The sequence below is a fragment of the Xiphophorus couchianus genome, chromosome 23 (assembly GCF_001444195.1).
Source record: "Xiphophorus couchianus chromosome 23, X_couchianus-1.0, whole genome shotgun sequence".
Taxonomy (NCBI): Eukaryota; Metazoa; Chordata; class Actinopteri; order Cyprinodontiformes; family Poeciliidae; genus Xiphophorus; species Xiphophorus couchianus.
The window spans coordinates 6221260-6249060 of NC_040250.1; the positions used below are offsets into that span (position 1 = coordinate 6221260).

Sequence of the window (27801 nt, forward strand, 5' to 3'; positions counted from 1 at the left end):
TTGGGTCAGGGAGTGGTGCTTTAGCATTGCTTTGGGTCAGGCTGTTCCTGATTTTAGTAAAAACATGATTTTTAAATTCCACAGGAATGAATGCAGCTAATGCTTGTGTTCCCGTTCTGGAAGCTAAAGTAGGTTTATAGGTGTAACGTGAATTTCTAAGGTTTTTAGAATAAAAGTGAATGTTGAAATTATGTTTAAAAGTATAAAACGACACACAAGTCAGACTTTTCACTTAATAGCTAAAGAAATCAACACAAATCCTGTCTGTGTGATAGCTGGAAGGCAAAAGAAATAAGGTCTCAGATCAGAACTTCTTTTCTGCTGTTAAGCTGTTATGTGCCATCTTAGTGAGAGTTTGAACTTCAGTGTGGGTCGGTTTCAGTCTGGTCCCATGGTTGTGTGATTTTTCTGCAGGTTCACTGGTTTAAATATTAGGTTGGCCTCCTGCTGCTTCCCTCAGCTCCAGGATGTGACCCGAGAACAGATTTATTTCCAGGCACTAGGCTGGTTCTTCTCGCTTACAAGAAGCGTCTAAAAGGCTGGAACACATTTCATTGGTTCCTGTAAAAATATTCAATGTGTCAGACAGCAGACAGTAACCTGGATTATAGCTTACAGCTGATATTGGTTGTGTGTCAGACTCTGTGTGCCGACTCACTGATATGAACAGTAGATGGTGCTTGTGAAATACCTGGTATTGGAAATCAGCTTTACCAATTATGAAAACCTAAAAACAAGAGCTTTGTGTTTTGATGTATACCTAATGCGACCAGCTGGGCTTCCAATCATAAGCAACGCTTTACTAAACTGAATTTAATTGTAATATGAGGTTGGATTGTGTTAGAATAGTTTTATTGTCTATTTCTGGGTACAAATTGTATCTGCTTGTCAAATAAATTTGACCTTCAATTTTAAATTTTAAGTATATTCAATATTTTTTTTTATCCTATGTGTTTGTATGCAGTTATTAGTGAACTTGTTGTGTATATTCAAGATATACAATGCTATTTATAAATAACCTGTGAGACACAGGCTGTCTCCAGATCTTTAAAGTTTTTTAAAAACACCATTTATCGTATTTATTTCATAATATCATAATATAAACACTGAAAATACGTTTATTGACAATGCATCTTGAAAAAATATATATTGTTATACAGTTAGTTTGAATTTTGACGTAAGTACTTATAATATTAGTTTAAAAAAATCTGTTCGGGAGCTGAAAGAACCGGTTCTTTCAGGTTAGTTAAGGCAAAAGATCCGTATCTCTAAGACGAACTTCAAATTCCATCTTTATTATTAACAGAAATACGGTTCTAATATTCTGCTTTTTCCTCCTCATGGCTCATTACCATGAAGGCATTCCTATTGGCTGCTCGGCTTCAAAACCACGCCCCTGATTGGGCATTGGAGCTGTGCCGCACACCCACACTTAATCCTGATTGGTTGGCTGCGTAGCGCTGCGTCTTTCTCTCTTTATCGATTCAGACAGTGCCTAAAATATAGTTTTGTTTTCCCAGAAAGGCGTGGAGTCAGTTGGTTTTTGATAAGAAGCGATGCTCGCCTGTTTTCGCAGATACGGAGGATTTCTGGCGGAGTTTTGATGCGCTGGACTGATGAGCTGAATTTCTGAGTTTAAAAAATGACCTCAAAGAATTTTCGTCTGGATGATTTCGTCGCAGGATGGATCGGCGGTGAGAAATAAACTCTTCTGCTTAATGTGTTGGGTCAGAAACGCGTTGTTCAGTGGAGGAAAATGATGAAGGGAATTATTTTCAAATTCTTTCCTTTCTATAACCATGAATTATTTTTGCTAAATTACATTTGAGAGGTAAGATAACCTGCTTCATACACCTGCACAATCTTCCGTTAATATCCAGCAGCAACTTTTAAGATGGAAAACTACTGCATCCACATCCTGTAAAAACAAAGGGGGGTCTATACAGGAATCCTCCTCCTCCCTCCTCCGTTTTCACCACACTGGAAAGCTTTCTCCTTTCCTCCTTTTATTACCAAAAATTAAATAAAGTTGTAAAATGTTTAATTTTTGCTTATATAAAATATTTTTTTTTTGACTGTGCGTTACTCGTTGCGTACAAATTGTTCCTGTTGCTCTGAAATCCGCTTTTAGTCAAATGCTTGCAGTGAACGATGTGGCCAGTAGGGGGCCCTACTGCTTACTTTCATACGTTGCGTAACTCCAATAGAAAAGTAGGTCTGGATCTGAAATCAAGTGGTTGTTTGTCCAGTAAACAGAAAGTATTTGGTTTGCCAATCATGTAAAATAAAACTTTATGCAATAATAAAGTTAAGTAAATTAATTTTAATCAATTTTTAAAAAGGTGTTGCATCATATTGATATTATTTTGTATACTACAAACAAAAAACAGACAAAAAAATTAAATGCTGCAAAAATTTGAAGATAAAAAGTTAATTGGTTTAAATACAGTAAAATCAATAATCTGCAACTGGAAAAATATCTTGTTGTTCAGGTTGGTTGCTTCTGTAGTGTGGCAAAAAAAAAAAAAAAAAGTGTTTCTATTTTATTTACAGTACCTCACTTGGCAAATCTCAAGTATTTCATCCATCCAGTACATATTTAATCTGTAATTCTACTCAGCGTTACTTAATTTATGGATTTATTAGATTAGATTTCTTTCTTTGAGTGAATTATATTGCTTGTTACTGACACTGAATCTCATTGAAATAGGCCCAAAAGAAAAATGTTTACTGAGAAAAACATGGATACTTTGCTTTCTCTGATAAATTTCACATCTTTCTTACGGATGAAGTAGAGAACAAAAATATATAATCTTTTACCAAGCAGGTTACAAATTACACTTTTCTGCAGCTCCTCTGGATTTTCTGATTGCACAAAGTCTTAGAGACGTGGACTTAGCTGATTTTTTAAAAATTACTCATCAACTCCCAACGGTAATGAAAAATACAGCTGTTTGTGTTAACTTTTTTCATGCTTCAGATACAATAATGACTGCAGAACTAACTCCGAATATGTCGAGATTCTCATTTTAAGGATGTCATTTTGTCAACTTATTAGTTAAGGAGTTAAAAGCTAAATCATAAAAATGTTATTTAATCAAAACTTGTGGCAATTTTACTTTAAGTTTTGATACTTTTGGCAAATAAACAACATAATACTTTTGTGTTACTGAGTTATTTTTGGAAGTATTTCATTCTTGGTGTTTTTTCTTGTGTCTAAAATATGAAATGTTCTGGTATTTAAGACATTTCCCATTTTACTGCTAAACTTAAACTGAGGGCCCCAGTTGGATTGCTCTTTCTTTACAACGTTGCATCTTTCTGAGTTATTTTTAGTTCTTCCAGGGAAACAAAAACCCTGGAGTAGATCCACAGGAGACTAACGGATGATTTATGGGGTTTTTCTCTGTGGGCTCATATGCACGGCATCGGGAACAGCTTGCTGCATGTGTGGATGGGCCTCATATTCATACTTTCTGACATACCAGCGTCATGTGCAGCATCGCTCTTAGAGCTTAGAAAAGCTTTGAGCACATAAAGCTTTTACACTCAATGTAAAAGCTTTATGTTGAGTCCTAAATATGTTTGCTGGGGCCCACTGGGTTAGCAGAACATGTCATTATCTTGGTCCCAAGGTTGGAAACTCTCCCTTTGAATGGTTTGTTTGATAATATTTCTTTTGTGCTGCTGTCTAATAGTCTCCATGTTTTCATCACAAGTTTCATCACAAAGCTACCATTCAAATCTAGTAAGTTAACAGACTCCTTTCTTCTCTCTTTGATGAGAGAGCATGTTTTTGTCTTAAAAAGTAAAAAAACTCTCAGAAAGTTACCAGGACGTGTTTTTCTCTCAACAACAAGATACCTTGTGTTTTCTTGTTCTCCTGGTACATTCTGTATTCACTGTGTGTCTGTGTTTTTCTGCTGGCTGCAGGCGCCTCCAGTGTGGTCGTAGGACATCCACTGGACACAGTGAAGGTAATTAAGACTGAAGTTCCCCGTATTTCAATCTTTACAACTGTCTCCTCCTGATTGCAGCATGGTAAAAGCCTCCATAAAGACACTACCACATGTTGCTTAATAACTTCTACCTCATTGCACTAAAACCTTTTAGACATGTTGCTTTGATTTTATTTATGTGCAGCTACAAAAAGTATGGAGGGGACAAACAACAATCCTTTCTTCTTTTCAACAAACAGGGTTAACATTTATGCATTTTCAGACAGAGTGACGTTACTCAACATTACAGAAAAGAAAATGGGAGTATTTGTCTCTGACATTTCTGAATAAAAAAGTTTAATGATTTCATTTTTCAAAGTCTGGTATTTAACTGGAAAAAGGTGGAAAAGTTCCTACAGTATAGAAATTAGACTTTCTTCTATGGAAAAGGATGTCTGGCTGGCTGGCTGGCTGGCTGGCTGGATGGCTGGCTGGCTGGCTGGATGGCTGGCTGGCTGGCTGGCTGGCTGGCTGGCTGGCTGGCTGGCTGGATGGCTGGCTGGCTGGATGGATGGATGGCTGGCTGGCTGGCTGGCTGGCTGGCTGGCTGGCTGGATGGATGGATGGATGGATGGATGGATGGATGGATGGATGGATGGATGGATGCTCTCTAAGTTCTGGACGTTTCGTCCTCCAGACGCGGCTCCAGGCAGGAAGTGGCAACCAGAACACGCTGCACTGCATCCTCTCCATCTACAGGAAGGAGACGGTAAACACCTGACCTTTGAACTTCCTCTCAGCCGCCATTTTAACTGCACGTGACTTCCATCTTACGGCACATAAACATCTGTTGATTTCCATCGTATTCATTACATGAGACAGGTTATTTATTCTCTTTTTGTCGGTTTTCACCAGTTTTATTGGTTTACTGCACATAATTACAGCTCTGTGGACAGCTGTGTTTTGACCCTCAAAACCTTTTTTGTTGCCTCTTTTTCTATTTGTTCCACTTATTTTTTGTTTTATTTAAATGGACCAAAAGTCCTGATTTTTCTTTTCTTTTTTTAATGCGACGCTCAGGTGATGGGGTTCTTTAAGGGCATGTCTTTCCCGCTCGCCAGCATCACTGTCTACAACTCAGTTGTGTTTGGCTTCTTCAGCAACACTCAAAGGCTCATAAGCAAGTATCGCTATGGCGACGGACGGCATCCCTGCGGCATGCTGGACCTGACTGTGGCCAGCATGCTGACCGGACTGATCTCAGTGGGGCTCGGCGCTCCAGTGGACCTGGTCAAGATCCGACTGCAAATGCAGACACAAATGGTTCTGGCAGGTAAATCTCTGCGTTTGTTTTTTTTTCCTGTTTGGAGGTTTTATTTTTCTGTAATTTACTGAGGAAAATGTAAAAACTACTTTTTTTCTTGGCAGCAATCTTGTAAAATTTGCAGACTGGTCCCTTTTTCCTCCAGATATGTCACTTTCAGTTTCATCAGAGCCAGTTTCAAAACTGAACGTGTATGAAATGTCCCCCTTTCCATAAACTCTATTTTCTTCCTCTTTGAAATATTTTTATTATATCATGTCCAAGTTTAAATATTAGAGTTTTTTTCTGAGGGCGTATACATTCTTAGTCTCACCATTATCAGGTCTTGCAAGGTCATATCTGTGGCAGACAGTTTGGTCTGCCGTGATCTGTTAAACAGTAAACCAATAAATTCAGGGTGGATGTAGGTCAATTGAAAGATAAAATGGTAGATGAAACATTTATAGCCGCTTCACGCCTTTTACTCCTGACCTCGTCTAATTGTTCCTCAAAGACACTTTGGCTTTGGTTTCTAAAATCTCTTTTATTGTTTTATAGAGGTGCAAAGGGCCAGAAAGTTAAGTCAGACTTGAGGACACGGTTTGGACGTCAGCTTCGCGGAAGTGATGGTTCTTAGTGGTTAATAAACTCCAGCTTGTTAAAGCAGTGGTGCACAACTGGTCATGTGGTAAAATTATGTCAGATTTTTAATGGTGACTGTGAAAAAGTGCTGAGGTAACCTGACAAAGAAGTTGTTGAAAACTCTATGGTTGTTTTCAGAGAAAAAACTTGCTGATACATTAATATCCTCGTGCAAATGAGCTTAATTTAATTTAATCAAATTATCCTGATCCTGAAGCAGCTAAGAAGTCCAAACTATCCCGATACCGTCTCTACAACAACACAAAAGTATTGCTATTTTCTGGTGCAAATATGTTACTACACTTGAAATTAGACTAAACTAACTTCCAAGTAACTTTTCAATAAGATATTGGAGCTTGTTTTAAGTCAATTCCTTTAAAATTTACTTGTAAGTTAGTTTGTCTTATTTTAAGTGTACTAAGATCTTTGCACAAGAAACTAAACTAAATGGTAAAATGTTGTGTTTTTGCAGTGATCACCTTAAAAGAGGCAGGTAGATGTTGTTCTTTTGTAACCTCCTGGTTTGACTAGCTTTTTTTCTGCTTAGAATACATCTTCCTTATCTCCATTGATTCATAGTTACTCAGATTGTGTGTTTATTTTAGGATTTGTTTCATGTTTTGAAACATTAGCTGTGTTTCCATTCACCGTATAAGAGAAAGAAGACAGCAGGTTGGAGGATGATGGCGCCGCATGTTTTTTAATAACTTATTCACATGGCATTTTAATTGGAAAAAACACAATTGCGACATTAGCATAATATTGACAAAATATTTATTACCGTATTTTTCGGACTATAGGCCACTACTTTTTCCTCCCCCTTTGAACCTTGCGGCTTACAGTCCGGTGCGGCTTTTCTGTGGATTTTTCTTCAGCCGCCAAGGAGCTCTTTAGCAGGAAGTGAATCAGGAAATAGGAGATCAAAGAAGAAAATGCTGATTTTCATTTAGAACAAGCACATGCTAGCTGCAGGCACGATGGAGAAATGTTTTCAAACTCATACCCCCTCATCATGGAAACCACACGAAGAAGTTCATATGATGCCGCTTTTAAGTTGAAGGCTATCGATCTGGCAGCACAGATCAATAGCTGCTGTATGTAAGCTCAGCGTGAACGAACCCATGGTTCGGCATTGGAGACGCAGGGCTGCACCCTTAATAGCAAATTTATTAAGGACGCAGCGGAAAACCGAGAGCAGCGGAGATACCAGCAGCTTACAGCCCGGTGCGGCTGTAAGCTGCTGGTCTGTACGTTTCCAGTTGTTGTTTTTTTTAACTTTGTGGCTTATAATGAGGTGATCTCTATAGTTCTAGCTGGCACTTTAGACATCCAAAATTATTGTTTCACAAAATAAATTAAATATTCTTTTCTCTTTCTTTGTGGCACCACAGTCTGCCCCTGTTACTTCTATTAAACTAATGTAAAAATATTTTTTTCTTTTTTCCAGAGAACCTCCAGTTGGCTGGTAATGTGGCCAACGGCACCAACATCCCGCTCCGCTCCGTTGACATTCCCAACCAGCGACTCTACAGAGGCCCGATCCACTGCATCAGCAACATCCTGCAGACCCAGGGCATACTGGGACTCTACAGGGGGGCCGGGGCCATGATCCTGAGGGACGTCCCCGGATACACACTCTACTTCATCCCTTACGCCATCTTCTGTGACCTGCTGACCCCTTCCAGCTCGTCCAGCCCTCATCCCTGCTCCATCTGGCTAGCCGGAGGTTTAGCAGGTAAATAGTGGGATCACTACTAACTTTTACTATAAAGATTTGGATTCTGGGTTGTTTATTCACCTCAAGTTGGTTATGAAAGTAGCCGCAAGCTAAAAGGTCAAAGGACTAAAAGGTATTTGAAGAAGTTCAATTCAATCCAGTTGAATGCAATCAATAAATAATGGTGATAAATCTAGCAAGAGTTTTTTCAAAATTGAAGTCTTTTCATTAAGTGAATTTATTTTCAAAATGTCAGTTATCTGGTCAGTGGAAACGCAACTAAAGTACATAAAAAACAGCTAATAAGACGTCCAGGTTAAAATGAGATGAAAGTTGTTGCAAAAACTAGACATTTTGTAAGCATTTGGAAAAAAGTGATAGTAAAAGGCTAAATTGAAGTTGCATTTTCCCTTCACATTGCCATAACCTAGCATCTTAAAATAATGTGCACACATGGTCTGAAGGAATGCATGGTCTAACCGCACATTCCTGCTCTTTATGTTCAACTTCATATGCAAGGAGTGTGTTTTGAAAACAACTGAGCCAGACTGCAGGATATGCGGCTGAGAGATTTAAGGACACATGAATAACCGGGTTTCTGATGTTGCAAATAAACTGAAATATTCAAATTGTTCACAAAATAGGCTTGATTGGATTAGAACATGTTGATTCTTAAGGATCAGCTGTTGAAAGTGTTTTAGTTGATTAAAACAGCAACTTAGCAACAATCAAAATAGTCAAACAACAACAAAAAACAGCAACGAAAGTGAGAAGGAAGAAGAAGCATGTTTATTTAATCCTCCTTCCCTTTATAAATTATTACCAATTACCAGAGGATTTCGGTTTCCTGTCTCTTGAACAAACAACCAAAGTCCCCTAAAACTATGTATTATGCAACATATATTCATTGTCATGTTCTGTGTTTTCTGTGTATTTAATTAGAGTTTTCTGTGTCCCCGAGTCTTCGTGTTGTCCTGTCTTCCCCTTGATTGTTTCCCAGGTGTTTCTCGGTCCCTAATTACCCCGTGTGTATTTAGTGTCACCTGTGTCTCTGTCGGGTCCTAGTCATTGTTTCGTCTCATTTGGCGTCTAGTCCATTCGTATGCCTTGTTGCTACCTGCGTTGAGCCCTGGATTCCGCTCAGCAGTGCTGCCTCGGTTTTTGGACTGTGTTGGATTTTTGTTTGTAACTCTGTGCATTAAAACCACCATTTTTACTCCTTACCTGGGTCTACAGCGTCTGCCTCACCACCACACCCCGCACTTCATGACATTCATATTTACAGGCACATTAATGTCACGTTATTTATAGAAAAAAAGAAATTCCTTATCTTCCAACATCTTAACTTTTATGCATGATATTTTTTGTAGTTTCTGGTTATTATGGATAAAACTGCCCACTTCCAAAAGTGGCTATAAAGCACAGATTAATATTATTCCCTGCTTTTTTGTTTAGATACTTTGATCAACTTCAGTCGTAATCAAAATGATCAAATGTTGAATATTTATTAGAATTTTAAACCTTTGATTATATGATGCTAATATTTTGTTTTCCATATATGACAGCATTGCTGAACTTGAAAGATTTTCTCTTAAATTAGCTTTGGATATGTTAAGGATAAGATTAATTAAGGGACTTTTATGCATCATTTTGTGAAGCATTTAAAATTTCCTACCATCTAAATTTGAAGGCTAAAATGTCCCAGTTTATAATCTTACAGGAATTACAAAATACTGCCACACACACTGCAAAAACACAAAGTCTTAACAAGTATCTTTCTTTAATTTTTAGTACAGATATCTTATTACACTTGGAATAAGACAAAACTAACTTAAGAGTAACTAATATATATGAGCTTGTTTTAAATCAATAATTCCTTAATATGGATGAAAAAAGTTCTAGTTCCATTGGCAGATAATTTCACTTATAACAAGACATTTTTCCCATTTATGAGTGAAATAATCTGCCAGTAGAACTGGTACTTTTTATTACAGGTACTTTTACTGGTACTGGTACTTTTTCCTTAATATTATCAATATTAAGGCATTGTTTACTTGAAACAAGCTTCTCTGTCTTTCTGAAAAGTTACTTAGCTTGTCTTATTTCAAATGTAATAAGATATTTTCACCAGAAGTTAGACAAAAAATACTTGGTAAAATTTTAGGTTTTTACAGTGCATTTTAATATTTCAGTTTCATTTTTAAGAAAAATATTTTTATTTTTACTTTTGAGCACAAAAATCAGACATTTCCTCTACGACACCCCAAGATTTTTAGTATTTTTCACTTTAGCCAACATTTGCTCTCACATTTGTCAGAATCTTGTCAAATGTTACATTTTAGCTCAGTCTTATATCCTGATGCTTTATCATATTTTTTCCTTGTGATTCTCTCATAACTCAGAAATCCACATGACTGCAGCCTGTAAGCTTTAAAAGTGCAGTGACCTCCATTTCAAGGGAATGTAGTTTCAAACAAACAACATATGGAAAGACTAAGAATCTGGAGTCAGAAAAACTCCAAACCCAGATCCATGAAGAAGAACGGGTGTGTCAGCTGACAGCCAATCAGGCGGCTCGGATGGCGTGTATGCGTGCTGTATGTGCAGAGCAGATAAACGCCGTGTGGTAGCGAAGGATTGCTTCCAGATGCAGGCCGACCAGCTGCGAACACGTGACAGAGTGAGAGCGTGGCGGAGCGGGGGGGCTCAGTCAGCTGCTCTAAATCAGTGGGGCCCAAACAGGTTCTCCTTTTAAACGGGTCCAAGTGAGGCAAAAACTGGAGCACGGTCTAAATTATGGACAGTTTAAGAGAAATCAGAAAATACCAGAATTCAAACCCATTAAATGACCAGAACTGCCAGAAAATATAAGGCCATGTTGTTGAATCCAGTCATGTTTACTGAACTAATCTCAACTGTCTTCCACTTATTCACATTTAAACTTGATCCAAAATGTTTTTCTTAAAGCATTTTGTCTTATTTGAATAAAATTTTGTCTTCAAAGTAAAAAGTAGCATGCCAAGTTCTTTTCTTTTTTTTATTTTTTGCAACCCTCCTCTCAGCCCCCCTTCACGTCAACATTCACGGTCACATGTGAAAGTAGCTGCAAATGGTTGCTCAATAATACAACCATACATGTCTGAAAAGCAGAAGTAGAGCCTCCTGCACAACTGACAAGAACTTACTATCCAGAATGTGGTTTCTGGATAGTAAGTCAACAACAAAACAATTGTCTTTTCCAGCAGCTATTGTTAAACCAGCTGACCAAACGTGCTGGAGTCCTGCGTTGCTAGGAAACGCCACAGTTTCCATTGAATGTGACTCAACAATCCGGCGGTCTTTGAAACGACTCATTTTCCAAACACCAAAAAATATTAACATATTGCTAATAGACAATTAGGTTGTTTTTAGAAGCAGTTGAGACCCAAATGGAAGTATAAAAATGTGCAAAATGTGAATTATGCATAATAGATCCCCTTTAAATGACGGAGTTAAACATGCTGTGTTACCTGTCAATGCACCTTTTAGTCATCACCTGTCTGGGTGGGGACTAATTAGACCACAGTATTCCCTCTTTACGGAACGATTTACCCTTCAAGACACAAAGGAAATCAAAACTAGTAGTGACGCATTTCAAGCTTCTACTTCTGAGGAAGATACCTCCGGCCTGATCCACCCTGAGGAAACCTTGGACAAGATCTGGGACTTTCTGTGGAGATTATATGTGAAGGATCTCAGGAAAACCATTGGAAAAAGAGGAAGTGTAGTAAAGTAGTACATTTATTTCTATAGCGCTTTTCACAGACCAGGGTCACAAAGTGCTGCACAAAATGTAAAAATAAAATAATCAGAAGCAACATACAAACAATAAAACACAGTATTAAGCTAAAAAGCAAGTTTAAAAAAGTGGGCCTTAAGTTGTTTCCTAAAAGTGTCTATACAATCCAGAGATCGAATAGTACAAGGTAGCTCATTCCAAAGACGAGGCGCCACAGCTTTAAAAGATCTGTCTCCTCGTGTCTTAAAAAGGGTCCGAGGAACCATCAGCAAGTTCAGATTGGACGACCTGAGGCTCCTAGTCGAAACATAAGGCTGGATGAGGTTCTTAATATAGTCTGGCGCCTGTCCATGAAGAGCTCTAAAAGTCAGTACCAGGATTTTGTAATGCATCCTGTAAGATACAGGCAGCCAGTGCAAACCTTTGAGGATGGGTGTAATATGTTCCCTCCTGTAAGTGCGAGTCAGCAGGCGTGCAGCAGAATTTTGTGCAACCTGCAGACGCGCAAACTCCCTCTTGTTAAGACATGTAAACAGACTGTTACAATAATCCAATCTCGATGAGACAAAAGCATGAACAATCATCTCAAGCTCACCATAAGTCACCATCTTACAAAGTTTAGAAATGTTCCGAATTTGGAAAAAGCAGTTCCTAACAAGCTGATTTATGTGCCGCTCCATAGACATCGCTCCATCCATGAAAACACCCAGGTTGCTGAGTGAGGAGAATCTCTGCTTGAACCCGGCTTCAGATAAGCAGTAGAAAATGAATGATTGAGCATATACTCTGAATTCCTTGGTGAATTGCTTCCTGTATCAAGCATGTCCTCTGGTTTAACCCAGAGCCGTCACTGTGTTTGTTCTGGTGGTCTGATTTCTCTGGTCTTCCTCAGGGTCCATCTCCTGGGTCACGGCCACGCCAGCTGACGTGGTGAAGAGCCGAATGCAGGCCGACGCCCAGCTGCAGAAGAAGTATAAGGGAGTTTTACACTGCATCGTCCAAAGCTACAGAGCCGAGGGAGCAGAGGTGAGCAGATGAACCGTAATCAGTTAGTAAAACTTAGTCTTCTCGCATTTTATCACATTACAACTATTTTATTCTACTGTACAAATAATAAATTTTGGGTTGAAGTGATAGACCAATAAAAAGTACCAAGTAGTACTAAGAAGCATTGGAAATGTTTTCTAAAATTTTTCACAAATCAAAAGGTGAAGTCTGAGGTTTTTGCCCATTTTTCTATGCAGCACTCTAACAGATTTTATGTAGATGATCCAAATCTTTGCATCAATTTCCAACTGAGTTTAAGTGTGAACTTTGACTAGACCACTCAAAAATAAATATTCTTTGATCTATTGTTCTTTTTCCCCAAAAAAGTTTACTTTTGTTCTCATCTGACCAGAACACCTTCTTTTCTTCTTGCTATTTTTTCTGTTGATTAATTGCCTGAATTTTTTTTTAAAAATCCAGAACCATTCAATATATAAAAATATTGTTTTAGGAACTTTATTATTAAGTGAAACACAATATATAAATTAATTACAGAAAAATTTATATTTGAAAGTCTTTATTTTTGTTTATTATGATGATCTTTCCATGAAAACATGACATTTCCAATATTTCATTAGAAAAAAAACAAAAAAAAACAAATTTTAAAAACATAAATGCATTAAAGTTATTTTCAAAAGGTACTCTTAATCTGACAAACTAGAATCTACAAATTTATTAAAGATTATTGTAAATGTAACTTCCTGGTTGTGGTCAAGTTTAAGGGGTGTGAATACTCTGCAATATATTTAACTATATTATTAAGCTGCAGAATATTCCAGTTTAGGTTTTGTTTCATTAAACTGGGGATAAAACAGCCACCATTTAGTTTTGTATTTGTTCTTTACTACGAACTACAGGATATGCTTCAGTTCACTTGGAAACATTCTGCATTAATCATTAAACTTGTTACTTCCTGACCTTTTAATGGTTAATTACACATTAAAATCCCAATTGGAGACAAACTGTGTGTGAATTCCCCTAAAACCTGTTTTATCCTTTGAACTTCACTAAAAGAAAAACGACTCTTACTGGAAAACAAGTGACGACTTAAGAAGGCAGATGTTCCAGAAACAGGAGGTGTTTTGGTGACATTGTGCTGATTGAATGGTGGGGTGTTCATCAGGTGACTGGCTGGCTGTAACTCGGCCTCGTTCTTGGCCCGGTCTGCCGCTGAACGCTGCGTCCAGATGTTCGGACTGTTTGTTGTCAGTGGAGAAACGTCAAAGCATCTGTGTTGATAAAAACAGCAGCAGTCGTGTGATCAATACCAGAAGATCATTGATGTTCTGAGAAAGTGGACTGGACTGTTTGTGCAGCATGACGCTCGCTGATCAATGACTCGGGTTAAAACGGGTCAGAGTCCTGCAAAGTTAAATAACAAGTCGCTCTGTACGAGCTCAATGTATTTATTTTAATCAGATAAAAGTCGGTTATCTTAATCCTGCTGTTTGATTTCAGAGCTGATAAAAAGCCATTCAGACACAAAGAGGAAACTAATCACAAAGCCGAATAAAGCAAATAAAAACAGGTTAAGTAAGGATTTTAAAAGCTGAGGTTACACAAAATAAAGTCATTTTTAATGAGATGACAGAGAAAACCCAAATTAATCTTAATCAACCTTCTTTCACTTTTTTTGTTGCTTTTTTCCCTTCTTCTGGAGTTTAATGATGGCTACCAGGTGAACTATAAGGTGCATTACTGCCACCAACTGGTCTGAACAGGAAAAATCAAACTAGATTTATCTTTAAAAAATAAAGCTTCATTGAGTTTTTATTTTTGTTATATTATCATGAAAATATGTTGGGCACGATTATGCCAATAATCATGCAACCGTTTTGTATATTTTCCACTTAATTAAAGTTTATCTTAAGGTCTATGTGATTTAGCTGATAATTAGCTCATGTTTTCTGTTTTTTCATGTTTTATCGCACATCCAGACATTTCTAAATGGTTTACGAAGTCTTCCTCTATCACTTATTTTTCAATATTTCTGCCAAATTTATTGAGCAAGGTCACTTTCATTAAGGCAAATCTGTTTTTAAACTACAGCAGATAACATAACTGATTAATATTTAATTGCTATTATCTGAATTTGCTTTACAAATTTCAAAATAAAAAAAATAATCTATTCAAAAGGCACTTCAATTACTTTTGCATTTGGTAAACTTTTGTTTTTATCTATCACTTCACCATGTATACAGAATTAGAATTAGAATATATTTGACATTTAGAAAAGATTGACATTTAAGTGACGCAAACACTGAATGCATGTCAAAGAATAATTCTTTCTACATGTTCAGGCAGAAAACCATGTGCAATTCTTGGAGCTTGTCCGTTTTTAGCTGGATTTATAAAACCTATCATGATTCTGCAACACAGACAAGATAAGCAAGGTGAGCAAATATCACCTGTGACTATTACCTCGTGATGTAACATAAAGGTTTGCTAGAATGCACTTAATTGCTTACAAGGTGCTTTTAAGACCTTTTAGTGACGAGCTGAGTTTAAAGGACACTGCTGAGGAAGCTTATAAAAGCTTGAGTGTCTTTCCTTTTATTTGCTTATCCATGTCTCACCATGGACCTGGTGTTTCTCCCACAGCATGGATTCAGAAAGACAACCAAAAGTCCAGAAAGTACAGTGTAAAAGAAAGTACTAGGTACTTTATTTTAATACTTTATTTCTGTCACAATAACAAATTTTGCTGGACGATAAATTGTCCCAGAAGTTATTGCGATAAACAATAATAATGTTGATTTGAGACTATTTTCAACTATTAAAATGGTAATGGCATAATAATGCAAGATCAAAATATATTTAGATTTGCTCATGTAATTGCAAATGTGTCTTCATAGAGTGGAAAGAGCATCTATGACTCTCCACCTGAACTATAAAAACCAATGGAAAACCCAAACTGAAAGCTCAAAATGCAGTTCCTAAAATCAGAACTGAACTGTTTTCTCTGCAGGTTTTCTTCCGGGGAGCTTCTGTGAACGCCATCCGAGGTTTCCCAATGAGCTCCACCATGTTCCTGATGTACGAACTCTCTCTACAGTTCTTCAGGAGTCATTAGGACTGCTGGGAATCCGGAAACGCTGGGCCAGAAACCCAGTGAACCGGAGCCAGTTTGCTTTAGACGAGAGATTGTGAGCACTTTATAATGGCCGAGAGTCAGCAGCTTTCAGTCAAATGTTTTAGGTCTGAGCCAAAATTAACCCTTTTTATCACAGTTAGATTACTTTAAGAGTGATGTTTTACTGTCTAATAATCTGAATCTGATTATTCGGATCACCAAAGTTATGCATGTGTTCATGCGCAGATTTCTGCTTTAGCATTGTAATTCGCCGAAACAGACACACAGGTGTTGAAGAAGAAAGATATGAGACTTTAGATAAGCTAAGAAACGTTTCTGAAAGTGTTTCTGGAAGGTTTTTTAAAATTATTTTTAATTATTTCTTAACAAATTTGTTGCAAATGGGATACTCTGATGTTTAAATAATCAATGAATGAGCGGCTGTAACAGCAAAGAAGAAAAGAAATTGCACAAAGAATTGTTGCACAATTTAGTAAATTATTAAGTGACGATAAAAATACATTTATGGAGGCCAAGTGTAGCCTGAAGGTCTTTGAGAAAGTTTAATTGGCTGGAGTGCATGAACTGAAACATAGGACACATTAGTTTTGCCTGGCTGGACAAACTTGTTCAATAAGTTTGATAAAAAGTGTCAAAAAGTAAAAATGAAGGAAAAACTGCAAAAGGTTATTCAAGATCATCCATGTTGCTTTTACTTTTCTCCAATAATTTTATGAGTTCAGCTATTCTGTGGAAATTTTCCTCTACTTAAAACACAATTACACCTTATGACCCAATGTTCTTTCATAGTAAGACAAATCTGAGTTTTAGATTCATGTTTTAATTGCATTTGAGCTCTTTTTAGGTTGCAATGTAAAAGTAAACTGACAGATGGATGACTTAGGTGTCAACAAAACGTTTTGCTTGCCAAAAAAAAAAATGTGTGTGTTCCTTGAAGATGGTAAAGTCTGTTATGGATCAGTCCTGCATCTGAATCTGAGCTGAGTTTGCACATCTGGAGGTTTTTATAATGATGTCACATGTTCCTGTCTGTGGGGGAAATTACAGGCACATAATGGTTTTTATTGCACAGTGTTACATGGCATTCATGTGATGATCTGTTGGATAAAAAATGCAGCAGGGAAGAAGATCTGAAAATGTTATTTTAATGACATTATGTACGTTAGACATGCAAGTACTGACACATTTGGATTTTCTTAATGAATTTTGAATAATAACTGATTTAATTGGGATTTCTTTTTAGACTAAAAGGGTTGAGGTGTAATTTTTAGAATTCACTAAAATGAGAAAAAAAAAATTATTTTTAATGTATGTGACATTTTTGACACAATGTGATTATCAAACTCAATATTGTGATACTGTCTACTTCTACCTGTATCTGTGTTTCTTATATTAAGAAAAGTGAGTTTTACTTCAGTTAATTTTAACTTTCTAATAACTTTTCTGATGTAACTGAGCCACAGTGGCACAGTTACATTGTTTTTAGTTAAGTTCTGCAGCAGATCAACACGTTTCAACCACTAAATCAACATTACCATTGCAGAAGGGAACTCAAATGGAAGTATTAACATTTTACATAGCTTTATCCTTATGTAAATAAGTGTAAATATGTTTAACTGCTTTTCTGGATATTGAAAAGCCTAAAGTGTCCTTAAATAAATCTTTATAAACACTTTATGAGCCTCGTTTCAGTTCTGAATTTGCTTCTGCCAGAATGTGATTACATGTAAAATTTAATTTAAAGTCACTATATTATGTTTGCTCTTGTTACATAACAGATTGATGCTCATGTTGCAAAAGAAATTTATCATTAATTTAGCATAAAACCACTCTGCTTTTACATGGTAATTTGAATTAAATCAATATTATTGACCAACATGTGTGCTCATTCCAGCTGAAGCATTTATTTTGGGAAATAAAACTAAAAAACGAAACTATAAAATGGCAGAGAAAATATTTCTACAGAATTACATTTTTATTTATTCCTTACATTTTCTTTACACTTTACTGTATTAACTGGTGAAGAGTTGTTTGTGCAGTGATCCGGACAAGATTAAGCCTGGTCAAAAAACAGAAATTAATTTAATTACAAAGTAATCTAAAGGGATTTTTAGATTTTTCCCCTAACTACATAATGTCACTTTGATCATTTATACAGTAAACTTTTTTTTTCTCCAGCTCTGATGTCTTTCAACATAATGTCCACCAGAGGGCAGGACGCAAAACACAAAGTATTCCAGCTGTTTCACCTGCTGACCTTGTTAAAAATAAATGTAATAGATTTGATCACGTTTCATACTTTTGCTGATGATATTTTCAATATTACTTAAGATACTATTTTAAACTATGGCTACAGAGTTAATGAAATAATGAGAATGAAGTCACATTGCAAGAATACAATTGTAAAAGAATAGTCAGTTTTACGAGAATAAAGCTCTAGTACTAAAAGAATAAAATTATTCTCATAATACTATGACTTTATTTTATTTTTTCATTTTCTTATTGTGGCCCTAATACTCGTATGTATTTCAGTCCTGTGAAAGATTAATTTGCTGATTCAGATTCAGATTTGTTTGTGTCCCAAATGGGCAATTGACACTGCAGCAAGTACAAAAACTAAAAGACAAAATATCAAAGTTAAAAAATATAAACAATAAAACAGACATCAAATATAAATCAATACATAGTGGGTGGAGTTAATGCTGTAGTAGACTGAGCCGTCGGGTCAGTCATTGCAAACTGTAATCACAGGGAGCATAACGATGCAAAGGAATCAGTGTTGGACCTGAGCCTGAATCTAAAGCCGATCCCCGGACGCAGAAGTTCAGTAAAGGTGGTATTATAGGTGTAGAGGTGAATCAGAGCATCATCACAGACTCTGAAGAACGACACACTTCCAGCCGGATAATCCAGATACACCACTACCTTCTTGGGCGCAGCGGATGAGTGTGAGACAAATGATCTTTTTTTCTGGTGGTAAACATAGTACCCACCCCCATCTGAACAGCTCAGACTCCAGGACTGCTCATTCCCACCAAACCTGCAGTCTGCTCTCTCCACTCTCCTGCTTATTCCTCTGTAACTCACTGAAACATCCACCCATCCGCTCCATTCCACCTCCCAGTAATGGCGACCAGTCAGATCCTCACTGCACAGCAGCTGAGGACAGTCCTGAAATCTCTCTGGGTGGTCAGGATATGACTGGTCCTCTCGCACATGTATGACCCTACTGTCAGACAGTTTTATCTGTCTGTTAACAGTGTTTGGGTCAAATGTGGGCTTAAAGTAATCTGAAAGAGAGAATAATAATCGATGATGTGTTAATTTACTTTTGCGGTACACTGCAAAAACACAAAATATTTCCTAGTAATTTTCTTCTAGTTTCTTGTAAAAATATCAGTAACTTTTCAGAAAGATATAGGAACTTCTTTTAGGTCCATAATTCATTAATATACATTTTAAAAAGTGCTAGTTCCTGGCAGATTATTTCACTTTTAACAAGACATTTTACCATGTTATAAGTGAAATAATCTGTCAGTGGAACAAATACTTTTGAATCAAAATTATTAACTTAAAACAAGCCTTTCGTCTCTCTGTTTTATTTCCTATTTTTATGTCTTTTGTAAAGCACTTTGTAGTTTCTAACTTGTAAAAGGTGCTATATAAAAAGTTTACTTACTTATTCCTATATCTTGCTGAACATTTATTTGTTAGCTTTGCTTTATTTCAAGTACACTAAGATATTTGCACTAGAAACTAGACCAAAACTAATTGGAAAAATTTTGTGTTTTTGCAGTGTACAGTTTTAGGTGAACTATAGGAAGTTTGTGCAGTTTATTTAAAACTACACTTACATTTTCTCAGGCCGGGTCTCAACCATTGTTCTCCAAAAGGCTCCATCCTGTAAAACAAAAAAAAAAAACAAAGCAATTCAGTCTCTTTAAGCACAAAGCTACATCTCTAAAAATGGTGGAGAAGATAAAACTTTTAAAAATCACAGCCTTCAACAAGTGGTTTGGTTTTTTGTTGTTTTTTAAACAAGTAACCATGAACAAAATAATAAGCTTACCACTACTTCTTTGTTTGAAAAAGAGTAAGAGGAAGTGAACACTTATTTAATCCAATTTAATAAAATACATCACTTAGCAATTGAGTAATTATCAGAAATGTGTAATTAAAAACATGTGGTATTCATATGCCTGTTCAATTTACTGTGATAAAGAAACACGTAAATTATATTACATAAAAAAATTATAAACTGACTCTCATAACAACAATCAGAATAATTACCAACTCCTCGCTAATGTATATATACCATATACTATACTTACATAATGTTAGTTATATAACAAACAAAATAAAAACTAATGACAATGACAGTAAAACAATAATAATCTACTAATATTAACTCATAAAAATAATTAAATTCATCCAACTGATACCTTAAAACATCCAGTTTCCAGTTTTGATCTTGCAGCTTTGCAGAGAAAAGTTTCACTATTGCTTCTCCCGGATGGTTGTAGCTCAGGTCCAGTTCTGTCAGATGGGACGGGTTGGAGCTCAGCGCTGAGAACAGAGACCTGCATCCCTCCTCTGTTACCAAGCAGCCAGACAGCCTGCAGACAAACCACAACCTAATCAAGAAGACGCTTCATACTAAGCCTGAGCAATACACATTTATCTGTCTGTTAACAGTGTTTGGGTCAAATGTGGGTTTAAAGTAATCTGAAAGAGAGAATAATAATCGATGACGTGTTCAAATACATCAACACCATTGCATCATTCTGTTTAACCTCATATTGAAAAACACTGCTTAATCTGACCTGAGTTTTTGGAGCTTGCAGTGAGGACTCTCCAGTCCAGAAGAGAGCAGCTTCACCCCCACATCCTCCAAGTCATTGTTGCTCAGGTCCATTTCTCTCAGAATAGAGGATTTGGAGCTGAGCACAAAGGACAGCATCTCACAGCTCTTCTTGTTGAGGTTACAGAGACTCAACCTGTTGACATAAAAAGGACATTTTGGACAACTGTTGAGTAAAAACTGTACCCATTAGTTTTCTATTAGAGAATCATAAGAATAATGTTTTTATCACCTTAAAACAAGTACTTAACAAAATACACTGGATCTGATATGACAACCAAGATGGCAGTTCACAGCAATTTTATTTATTATTTGTGAAATAGAGTACATCTGCCAATTTTATATCTTATTTAAAATAATAAAAAATATTGAACAAAAATATGAAACCAGACCTGAGTATTTCCAGTTTGCAATAAGGACTCTTGAGACCAGCTGACAGCTGATTTACTCCTGAGTCCTTGAGGTCGTTGTTACTCAGGTCAAGCTCTCTCAGGACAGATGAGTGGGAGCTGAGCACTGAGGACAACGATTCAAAGCTTCCTTCTGACAGGTTACAACCACTCAGCCTCAAAAGAAAAGTTTTTAAAAATGTCAGAGTAAAATCAATTTCTATACATAAATATAAATAATTTATAAATTATTTCCAGATTTTGTTTATTTTATTTCATACAATTAGCTATTTCTTTGGAATGTGTACTTTGAAGAAAAATAAAAACATAGGGGACTAAATTTCTGCAGATGACAGTAGAACCACATGGAGGGAGGAAAAGAGTTTGATTTTTATCAGAGATTATCTATAGTATACTGTCAGGACATACTGATAGCTTAAACAAATATGTGAAAAAAACATATTTTTTAAAATAGAAGTTACATGCTGCAGCTTTAAAAGCCCTGCATTTAGGCCTGTCACAATAATAAATTTAGCTGGATGATAAATTGTCCCAGAAGTTTTTGCGATAAACGATAATATTGTTGTTTTGAGACCATTTTCAAGTAATAAAATGGTAATGGCATAAAAATGCAAAATAAATTCTCAAAGATTAATAAATTTTAACTGGAACTAGAAGACAATATCCAAATAAATAAACTACAAATAAAACTAATCATGAAGTCTCAAATTTGTCTTAAAAAGGGCTAATTGAGACCAAAACACCAGATTGATATGTTATCCAGTACTTTGTAGAAAGAAAAACAGTAAATCATGCAAATGGAAATTATTGAGTTTATTTTAATTTTTCATGCAATTAATTGATTTATTGCTTATTGTGACAGCATTCACACTGCAACACAATCAAGTATTTTTTAACAAGATGAGAATGTGAAAGGCCAAAAAGCTAACATCAGAGAATGTAGTATTTTTGTAAATTATGTCAACAAGTACTTGATCACAATTTCATATCTTGTATTAATTATTTTTTGTTAGTGTACTAGTAAATTTTACTGATATAATCATAGCGGTACTTACAGAGCTTTGTTTGCTGCTTTCACTACAGGCAGCAGCCTGAAGAAAGCCTCTTCTGAAGCAGAGTATTTCTTCAGCTCAAACACATCCAGGTCTTTTTCTGAGGACAGTAAAAGGAACGCGAGTGCTGACCAGTCTGCAGGTGACAGCTCATCTGTGGAAAGTTGCTCGGAGGCCAAAGACTCTTGAATCTTTTTCACTAAGGAATGATTATTCAGTTCATTCAGACAGTAAAGCAAACTGATGCTCTTGTCTACAGAAAGACCTTCATTTAGCTTCTTTTTGATGTATTTTCTTGTAACTTCAATGGTAATTGGGCTAATATCCGTCTGTGTGCTGACACTCGTCTTTCTCAGGAGGCCTTGCAGCAGAGTCTGATTGCTCTGCAGTGAAAGGCCCAGGAGGAAGCGGAGGAACAAGTCAAGATGTCCATTGGGACTTTTGAGGGTCATATTCACAGCACTCTGGTAGAAATCTTCAAACTCAGATGAGTTCTCATCTTCCAGAAGATTGACGTCAGAGTCGAAGAACATCAAATGGACATAAAGAGCAGCTAGAAACTCCTGAACACTCAGATGCACAAAAGTGAACACCTTGTTTTGATGCAGACCTCCCTTCTCCTCTTTGAAGATCTGAGTGAACACTCCTGAAGAAATGGAGACTGCTCGAATGTCAATGCCACATTTTTCCAGATCTGATTTATTAAAGATTAAGTTTCCTTTCTGCAGGTGCTCAAATGACAGTTTTCCCAAAGACTTGATCATATTTATGTTCTCTGGACTCCAGTGATCCAACCCAGCTTCTCCGTCATACTTCAAGCTCTTTACTTTGGTCTGAACCACAAGGAAGTGGATGTACATCTCAGTCAGAGTTTTTGGCAGCTTTTCTCTGTCCCTGGTTTTGAACACATCCTCCAGAACTGTGGCTGTGATCCAGCAGAAAATGGGGATGTGGCACATGATGTGGAGAGATCTTGTTTTTTTGATGTGGGAGATGATCCTCCAGGCCTTCTTCTCATCCCTGATTCTCTTAGTGAAATAATGCTCCTTTTGCAGATCGGCAAACCCTCTGACTTCTGTCACCATGTCAACACACTCAGGAGGGATCTGATTGGCTGCTGCAGAACGCGTGGTTATCCAGAGGCGAGCAGAAGGAAGCAAGTACCCTCTAATGAGATTCGTCAGCAGCACATCCACTGACGCAGACTGCGTCACATCCGTCAGGATCTCATTGTGAAAGTCCAAAGGAAGTCGGCATTCATCCAGACCGTCGAAGATGAAAACAACCAGGAACTTTTCAAAGTCGCAGATTTCTTTGGTTTCAGTAAAGAAGTGATGAACAAGACCCATCAAACTGAACTTCTTCTCTTTCAGCACATTCAGTTCTCTGAACATGAATGGAAACACAAAGTGGACATCCTGTTTGGTTTTGTCTTCAGCCCAGTCCAGAGCGAACCTCTGTGTCAGGACTGTCTTGCCAATGCCAGCCACTCCCTTCGTTATCACCGCTCTGATTGGCCGAAGTTTTTCAGGAGAACTCTCAGAAATTTGTTCGTGCGTGATTTTGGTTTCTCCTTTGTCTGGGTTTCTGCTCACGGTTTCGATCTGCATGAACTCATGTTGATTGCTGACTGACGCTCTCCCGCACGCTGTGACGTAGAGCTCCGTGTAAATCTGATTCAGACAGGTTTGGTTTCCTGTTCTAGCAATCCCTTCAAACACACAGTGGAAGTTCTTTTTCAGCTTAGTTTTAAGCTTACGTTGACCAACTGCAGCACTAGTCCCTGAAAGACGAGTCAGAATATTTAGCCAATCAGTCAAAAAAGAAAAAAAAACATTTTACTTTATTATTTAGCCAACACATTAAATCCTCACCATATTGTAGAAGGTCAGCCAGCTTTTCCTGCTTCATCGTCCTCAGGAAGTTCATGGCAAGTTTCAGAACTGCCTCCCTGCTGCTCCTCTTCTGCTCTTCATCCTCACCCTTCGACACATCCTTCACATTGCTTTGACCGTCTTCTGGGCAACCTGAAGCCACAGCCTTAGAAATGTGACTCAATTCATTCTTCACAAAAGCAACAATGTTTTCCTCCAAAACCTGAAACAGATTAGAAAATTAATTACATGGGCTGAATAAAATGGAAGACAAATAAACAAAATACATCTAAACATTGCTTCTGCTTGGTAACCAAATGATTTTTGGTCAGTACAGCAATCAAAACAGATCTGGTGTTGATGTACAGACCATAAAAATGGAGTTGAGATGCTGCTGGGTTGATTGGTGCCTGGTAAACCTCATGCTCTCATTTTCAAATCTGAAAAGAAATCAATGTAAAAACAGTTCAGATTCCAGTATCATCCAAACCCTCATCATTACTTTGTATTTGCTTTCAATTACAGACATTTTGTGAAGTCTAAAAACAGATTTGAGTAACAATTCTGCATGTGTTCAAAGAATTTTAAATTTCAGGTTAAAAGATTAGAATATTTCCTCCTACTATGACTACTATTAAAGTTTACTTATTTCTCAATTTAAAAAGTAAAACTAATATACACAAATGATGCATTCAGAGTATTAAGTTATTTTAACTTTGATATACAGAAACTTCAGCTAGTCAGAAAATAAGAATATTAGATGACACCACCATTATTTAACAGTACTGTATGTCCATCTATTGTATAATATAAGCCTTCAATGACTGGTTGGGGCTCCTTTTGCATGATTTATTGCATCAATAAAAGATGATCAGTTTCTGGCTCTTCTGTGGTGTTAAGAAAGTCAATAGCAACCATCAGCTCGCCTACCGTCTCTCTCATCCTTCTCTTACTACACTATGCAGATTATTTGTTGGTCATCTTGCTGGTCAGAAAACCAGCACAATAATCAAAGAAATGTCAAGTATAGGGATTGCAATTAAGTAATCCCTAAGTCAAAGCAAACCAATAAACAATGTCTGGAAGACCTTCAGGAGCTCTGAAGGGGATTGTTTCTTGAGAGAGAAATTTTATTTTAAAAAAGTGGTAGATAAAGAGGCTCTACTCGTCTTGGCACAGAATGATAAATGGCAAAGATTAGACCTTACAACTGGGAGTATCATAATCCCACATGATCAAGGTTTTAAAGCCAATCCTCACCTGTGGTTTGCATCATGGAGTCCATCTCTGGAGCGTGAATCACTATTTTTGAATGCAGGTTCGAGATCAGGTTCAGTGCAGTCTGAACAGTCCAGTTTCCTCCTAATGGATACACATATATTAAATACACTTGAACTATTATTATTATTGTGGTAATGAATCACATAACTTTGATAAAATCCAGATTTGTTTGATTACAGAGATATATTCACCAATTATCCTTATGTAAAATAGTTAACTGAATTAATATGTGTTCTTTTTATACAGTGAGTTTAATATCACTTTAAAATCTGTGAATATGAACACAGTTTTCAGTAGCATACTTCTTTGTAGGAGGTTCACATCCCTTTAGATGGCCGTCACTGTTATTTGGTTGAAAGGAAAGTAAACCTTTTCTTTGATGATTTCTGTTGAGGAAAAACATTGGATAGCAACATTAACTTTAACATAACAGAAGTACTTTTATACAAATTTACTAATTAATGACAGCAACAAAACATACAGAGGAAGCAACAACAACAAAAACTCTAGATTATTAAATCCACTTCTTTATAACACTTGTATGAACATTTTGGAATAACTAAAATTTGCAGGTCATACAAAGACAATTAAGCATTTAATTGTATCAAAATTTGCTAACAGCTGAAAGATGTTTTTTGGCATTGATTCTGAACAAAACACCAAAATTCTGACATATTTCATTGTATGTTTCAAGCTTTAATAAAATAAACAAAAAAAATTGTTTCTTTTTATATAAAATGTTTTTTTCTGTTATACCTCTCATGAACAGATGCACTGAAATACGGAGGAGACTGCATGGACCAGTCACTTTTCATGGACACACAGCTTGGGTCAGGAGCTGGAACCGGTCCAGTAATTTCAGGTTTAGCAGTGTTTTCAATGTGCTGCTGGACAGCTGGCCTTCAGAACAACAGAAAATGTGAATGATATAAAGCATTGTTTAAAATTAAAACAAACCCTACGACATGTTTGCAGCTGACAAACTCTGTTCACCAACATAATTACGCTGAGCACAGATTAAGATAAATAAGCCATTATTCTGATTGGAAGTTGGCCTGACCTTTGAGTTTCATCCTCCCCTGGTGGTAAACTTTCCCTTGCAAGAACGTCCTGCAGAAGCTGATTCATAGCTGAATATCAAACACTCACAAAAACAACCTATTCAGACACAAAATGACGGTGCATCAGTCAGAAGCACTGTACTACATCTGAAGGTGTGTTTGAAATGATTAACAACAAAAATTATTCATAGTTTATAAATAATTAGTATTTTTAATATAAAATTTATAATATAAAGGGAGAAGATGCAAGCGATGGATGGATGAGTAGCACGGTGGGACAGGGAATGAACTCTGGAAATGACAATATTCACTTTTCATTTCTTACACTTTCTGTTTTTCATGCCATTTATGCTCCTGCTACAGATATAAAGGAGGAAACCAAAAATAAACTTTACTATCAGAGAAAAAAAAAAATCTATCATCATGTACCGAATGACACTTCGCGGGAAAATTCATAAACGTTCATAAAGACTCCTTCATGTTCATAACAGATGTTATGTTGTATTTACGACACTGTCATATCACTCTTATGAACGCCCCTTCAAATAAAGTGTTACGATTATGCAATCAGAAAATCAAAATGCCTCTATAATCATTCAGTTATTTTACACTCACTTATTGCGTAAAGTCTGTTTATTAATCAAACATTTTCCCAAACGTAATGGCTGACCTCCTTTTCCCACTGCTTTTCTGCATCCTAGTCAAAGTCTGCAGTTTCCTGATCGACCAAATTTGGATTCCAGTCGTCCACAGACGTTCCTACTTATTAGACTTTATTTACCTTTCAGTTCCGTCTTGATACGGTCTTCATGTATTCTTCTCCGTGCAAAATATCTAAATCTATAACTCGTTTTCTGTTTCAACAGGTGGTACTTATGGACGTTTTCAATCCCGCTTAATAGTTTGTTCTAGAAAGGTGCGTCACTTCCTTTTTTTCTAAAGGCCAATCACAGATGACATTGTCTTCTTCTTTTGTTTAAAAACTCCATCTGTATGATCTGTACAGCCTATGTGTACAGCCAGCAGGACAAATCAGAGGAAAACAGTTTGGTTTTGGTTTGTGACTTGAATCTGGGGTCATGATTGTTAAATGCCGCCACCTGTTGGCTCCTTGTCAGAACTACAACCCTACCTCAAATTCCAGCGCAGAAATTAAGCCAGAATGAAACCATATTCGTTCTCAAGTAAAAGCAAAATGAAATCATATATATACTCAAGTCAAACCAATAACCGGCTCCCTAGAAATAATTTAAGTATGAGTAAAAAGTATTTGATCAAAAACAACAACTTGAGTACTGAGTAGTAACTGAATGTAAAATCTGATTCAATATTAAAAATGATGTCAATAGTCAGACCAAAACATACATTTATGTGCAAATATTGGTATTTTAAATACTGAAATAAAAAAAATCGTTCAAATAAATGATCTAATTTCAAAATAAGAAAATAAATTGCTAATCCATTTTTTTCGATATAAAACTGATATGCTAATTTTTTTATAGCATTTCAGGTGCTGAGCCTACTTCTACAGTAACTCACTGTTATATTAGGTAACACTGAGTAACTCACAAACGATACAGTAAATCTTACTCTACTAAAAGTAGTAGTTCTTCATAATAAAATTACTCAAGTAAAAATAAAAGTGCAGCAATGTAAAACTATTCCTAAAAATACTAATTGAAACCCAATTCCTGGCCTCATTACAGTCCTAATTCCCACCCTCCTGCAGAGTACATAAACTGT

General features: G+C 36.5%; 2 protein-coding genes across 3 annotated transcripts; one reads left to right on the top strand and one right to left on the bottom strand.

The window, feature by feature from the left end:
* Positions 1 to 1475: 1475 nt before the first annotated feature.
* slc25a48 (solute carrier family 25 member 48) lies at positions 1476 to 17194 on the top strand. Of its 2 annotated transcripts, XR_003594426.1 has the most exons (8): positions 1476 to 1694; positions 3934 to 3977; positions 4636 to 4707; positions 5019 to 5271; positions 7331 to 7618; positions 12271 to 12404; positions 14726 to 14818; positions 15394 to 17194. XR_003594426.1 is itself a non-coding variant. In XM_028009220.1 (7 exons), the coding sequence occupies exons 1-7, from the start codon at positions 1643 to 1645 to the stop codon at positions 15496 to 15498; spliced, it is 948 nt and encodes a 315-aa protein (XP_027865021.1). In that variant the 5' UTR covers positions 1479 to 1642; the 3' UTR covers positions 15499 to 17194. The 2 variants fall into 2 exon arrangements, 1 of the variants encoding a protein (XP_027865021.1); XM_028009220.1 differs by lacking the exon at positions 14726 to 14818 and having other exon boundaries at positions 1479 to 1694.
* LOC114139332 (NACHT, LRR and PYD domains-containing protein 3-like) lies at positions 15862 to 27421 on the bottom strand. The gene is made up of 13 exons (XM_028009218.1): positions 26840 to 27421; positions 26058 to 26155; positions 25754 to 25897; positions 25300 to 25383; positions 24977 to 25078; positions 24087 to 24156; positions 23717 to 23939; positions 21846 to 23625; positions 20773 to 20946; positions 20343 to 20516; positions 19962 to 20135; positions 19374 to 19420; positions 15862 to 18809 (listed from the first exon to the last, which is right to left on the bottom strand). Exons 2-13 carry the CDS (start codon positions 26123 to 26125, stop codon positions 18265 to 18267), a joined length of 3585 nt encoding a protein of 1194 aa, XP_027865019.1. The 5' UTR covers positions 26126 to 26155; positions 26840 to 27421; the 3' UTR covers positions 15862 to 18264.
* Positions 27422 to 27801: the final 380 nt, after the last annotated feature.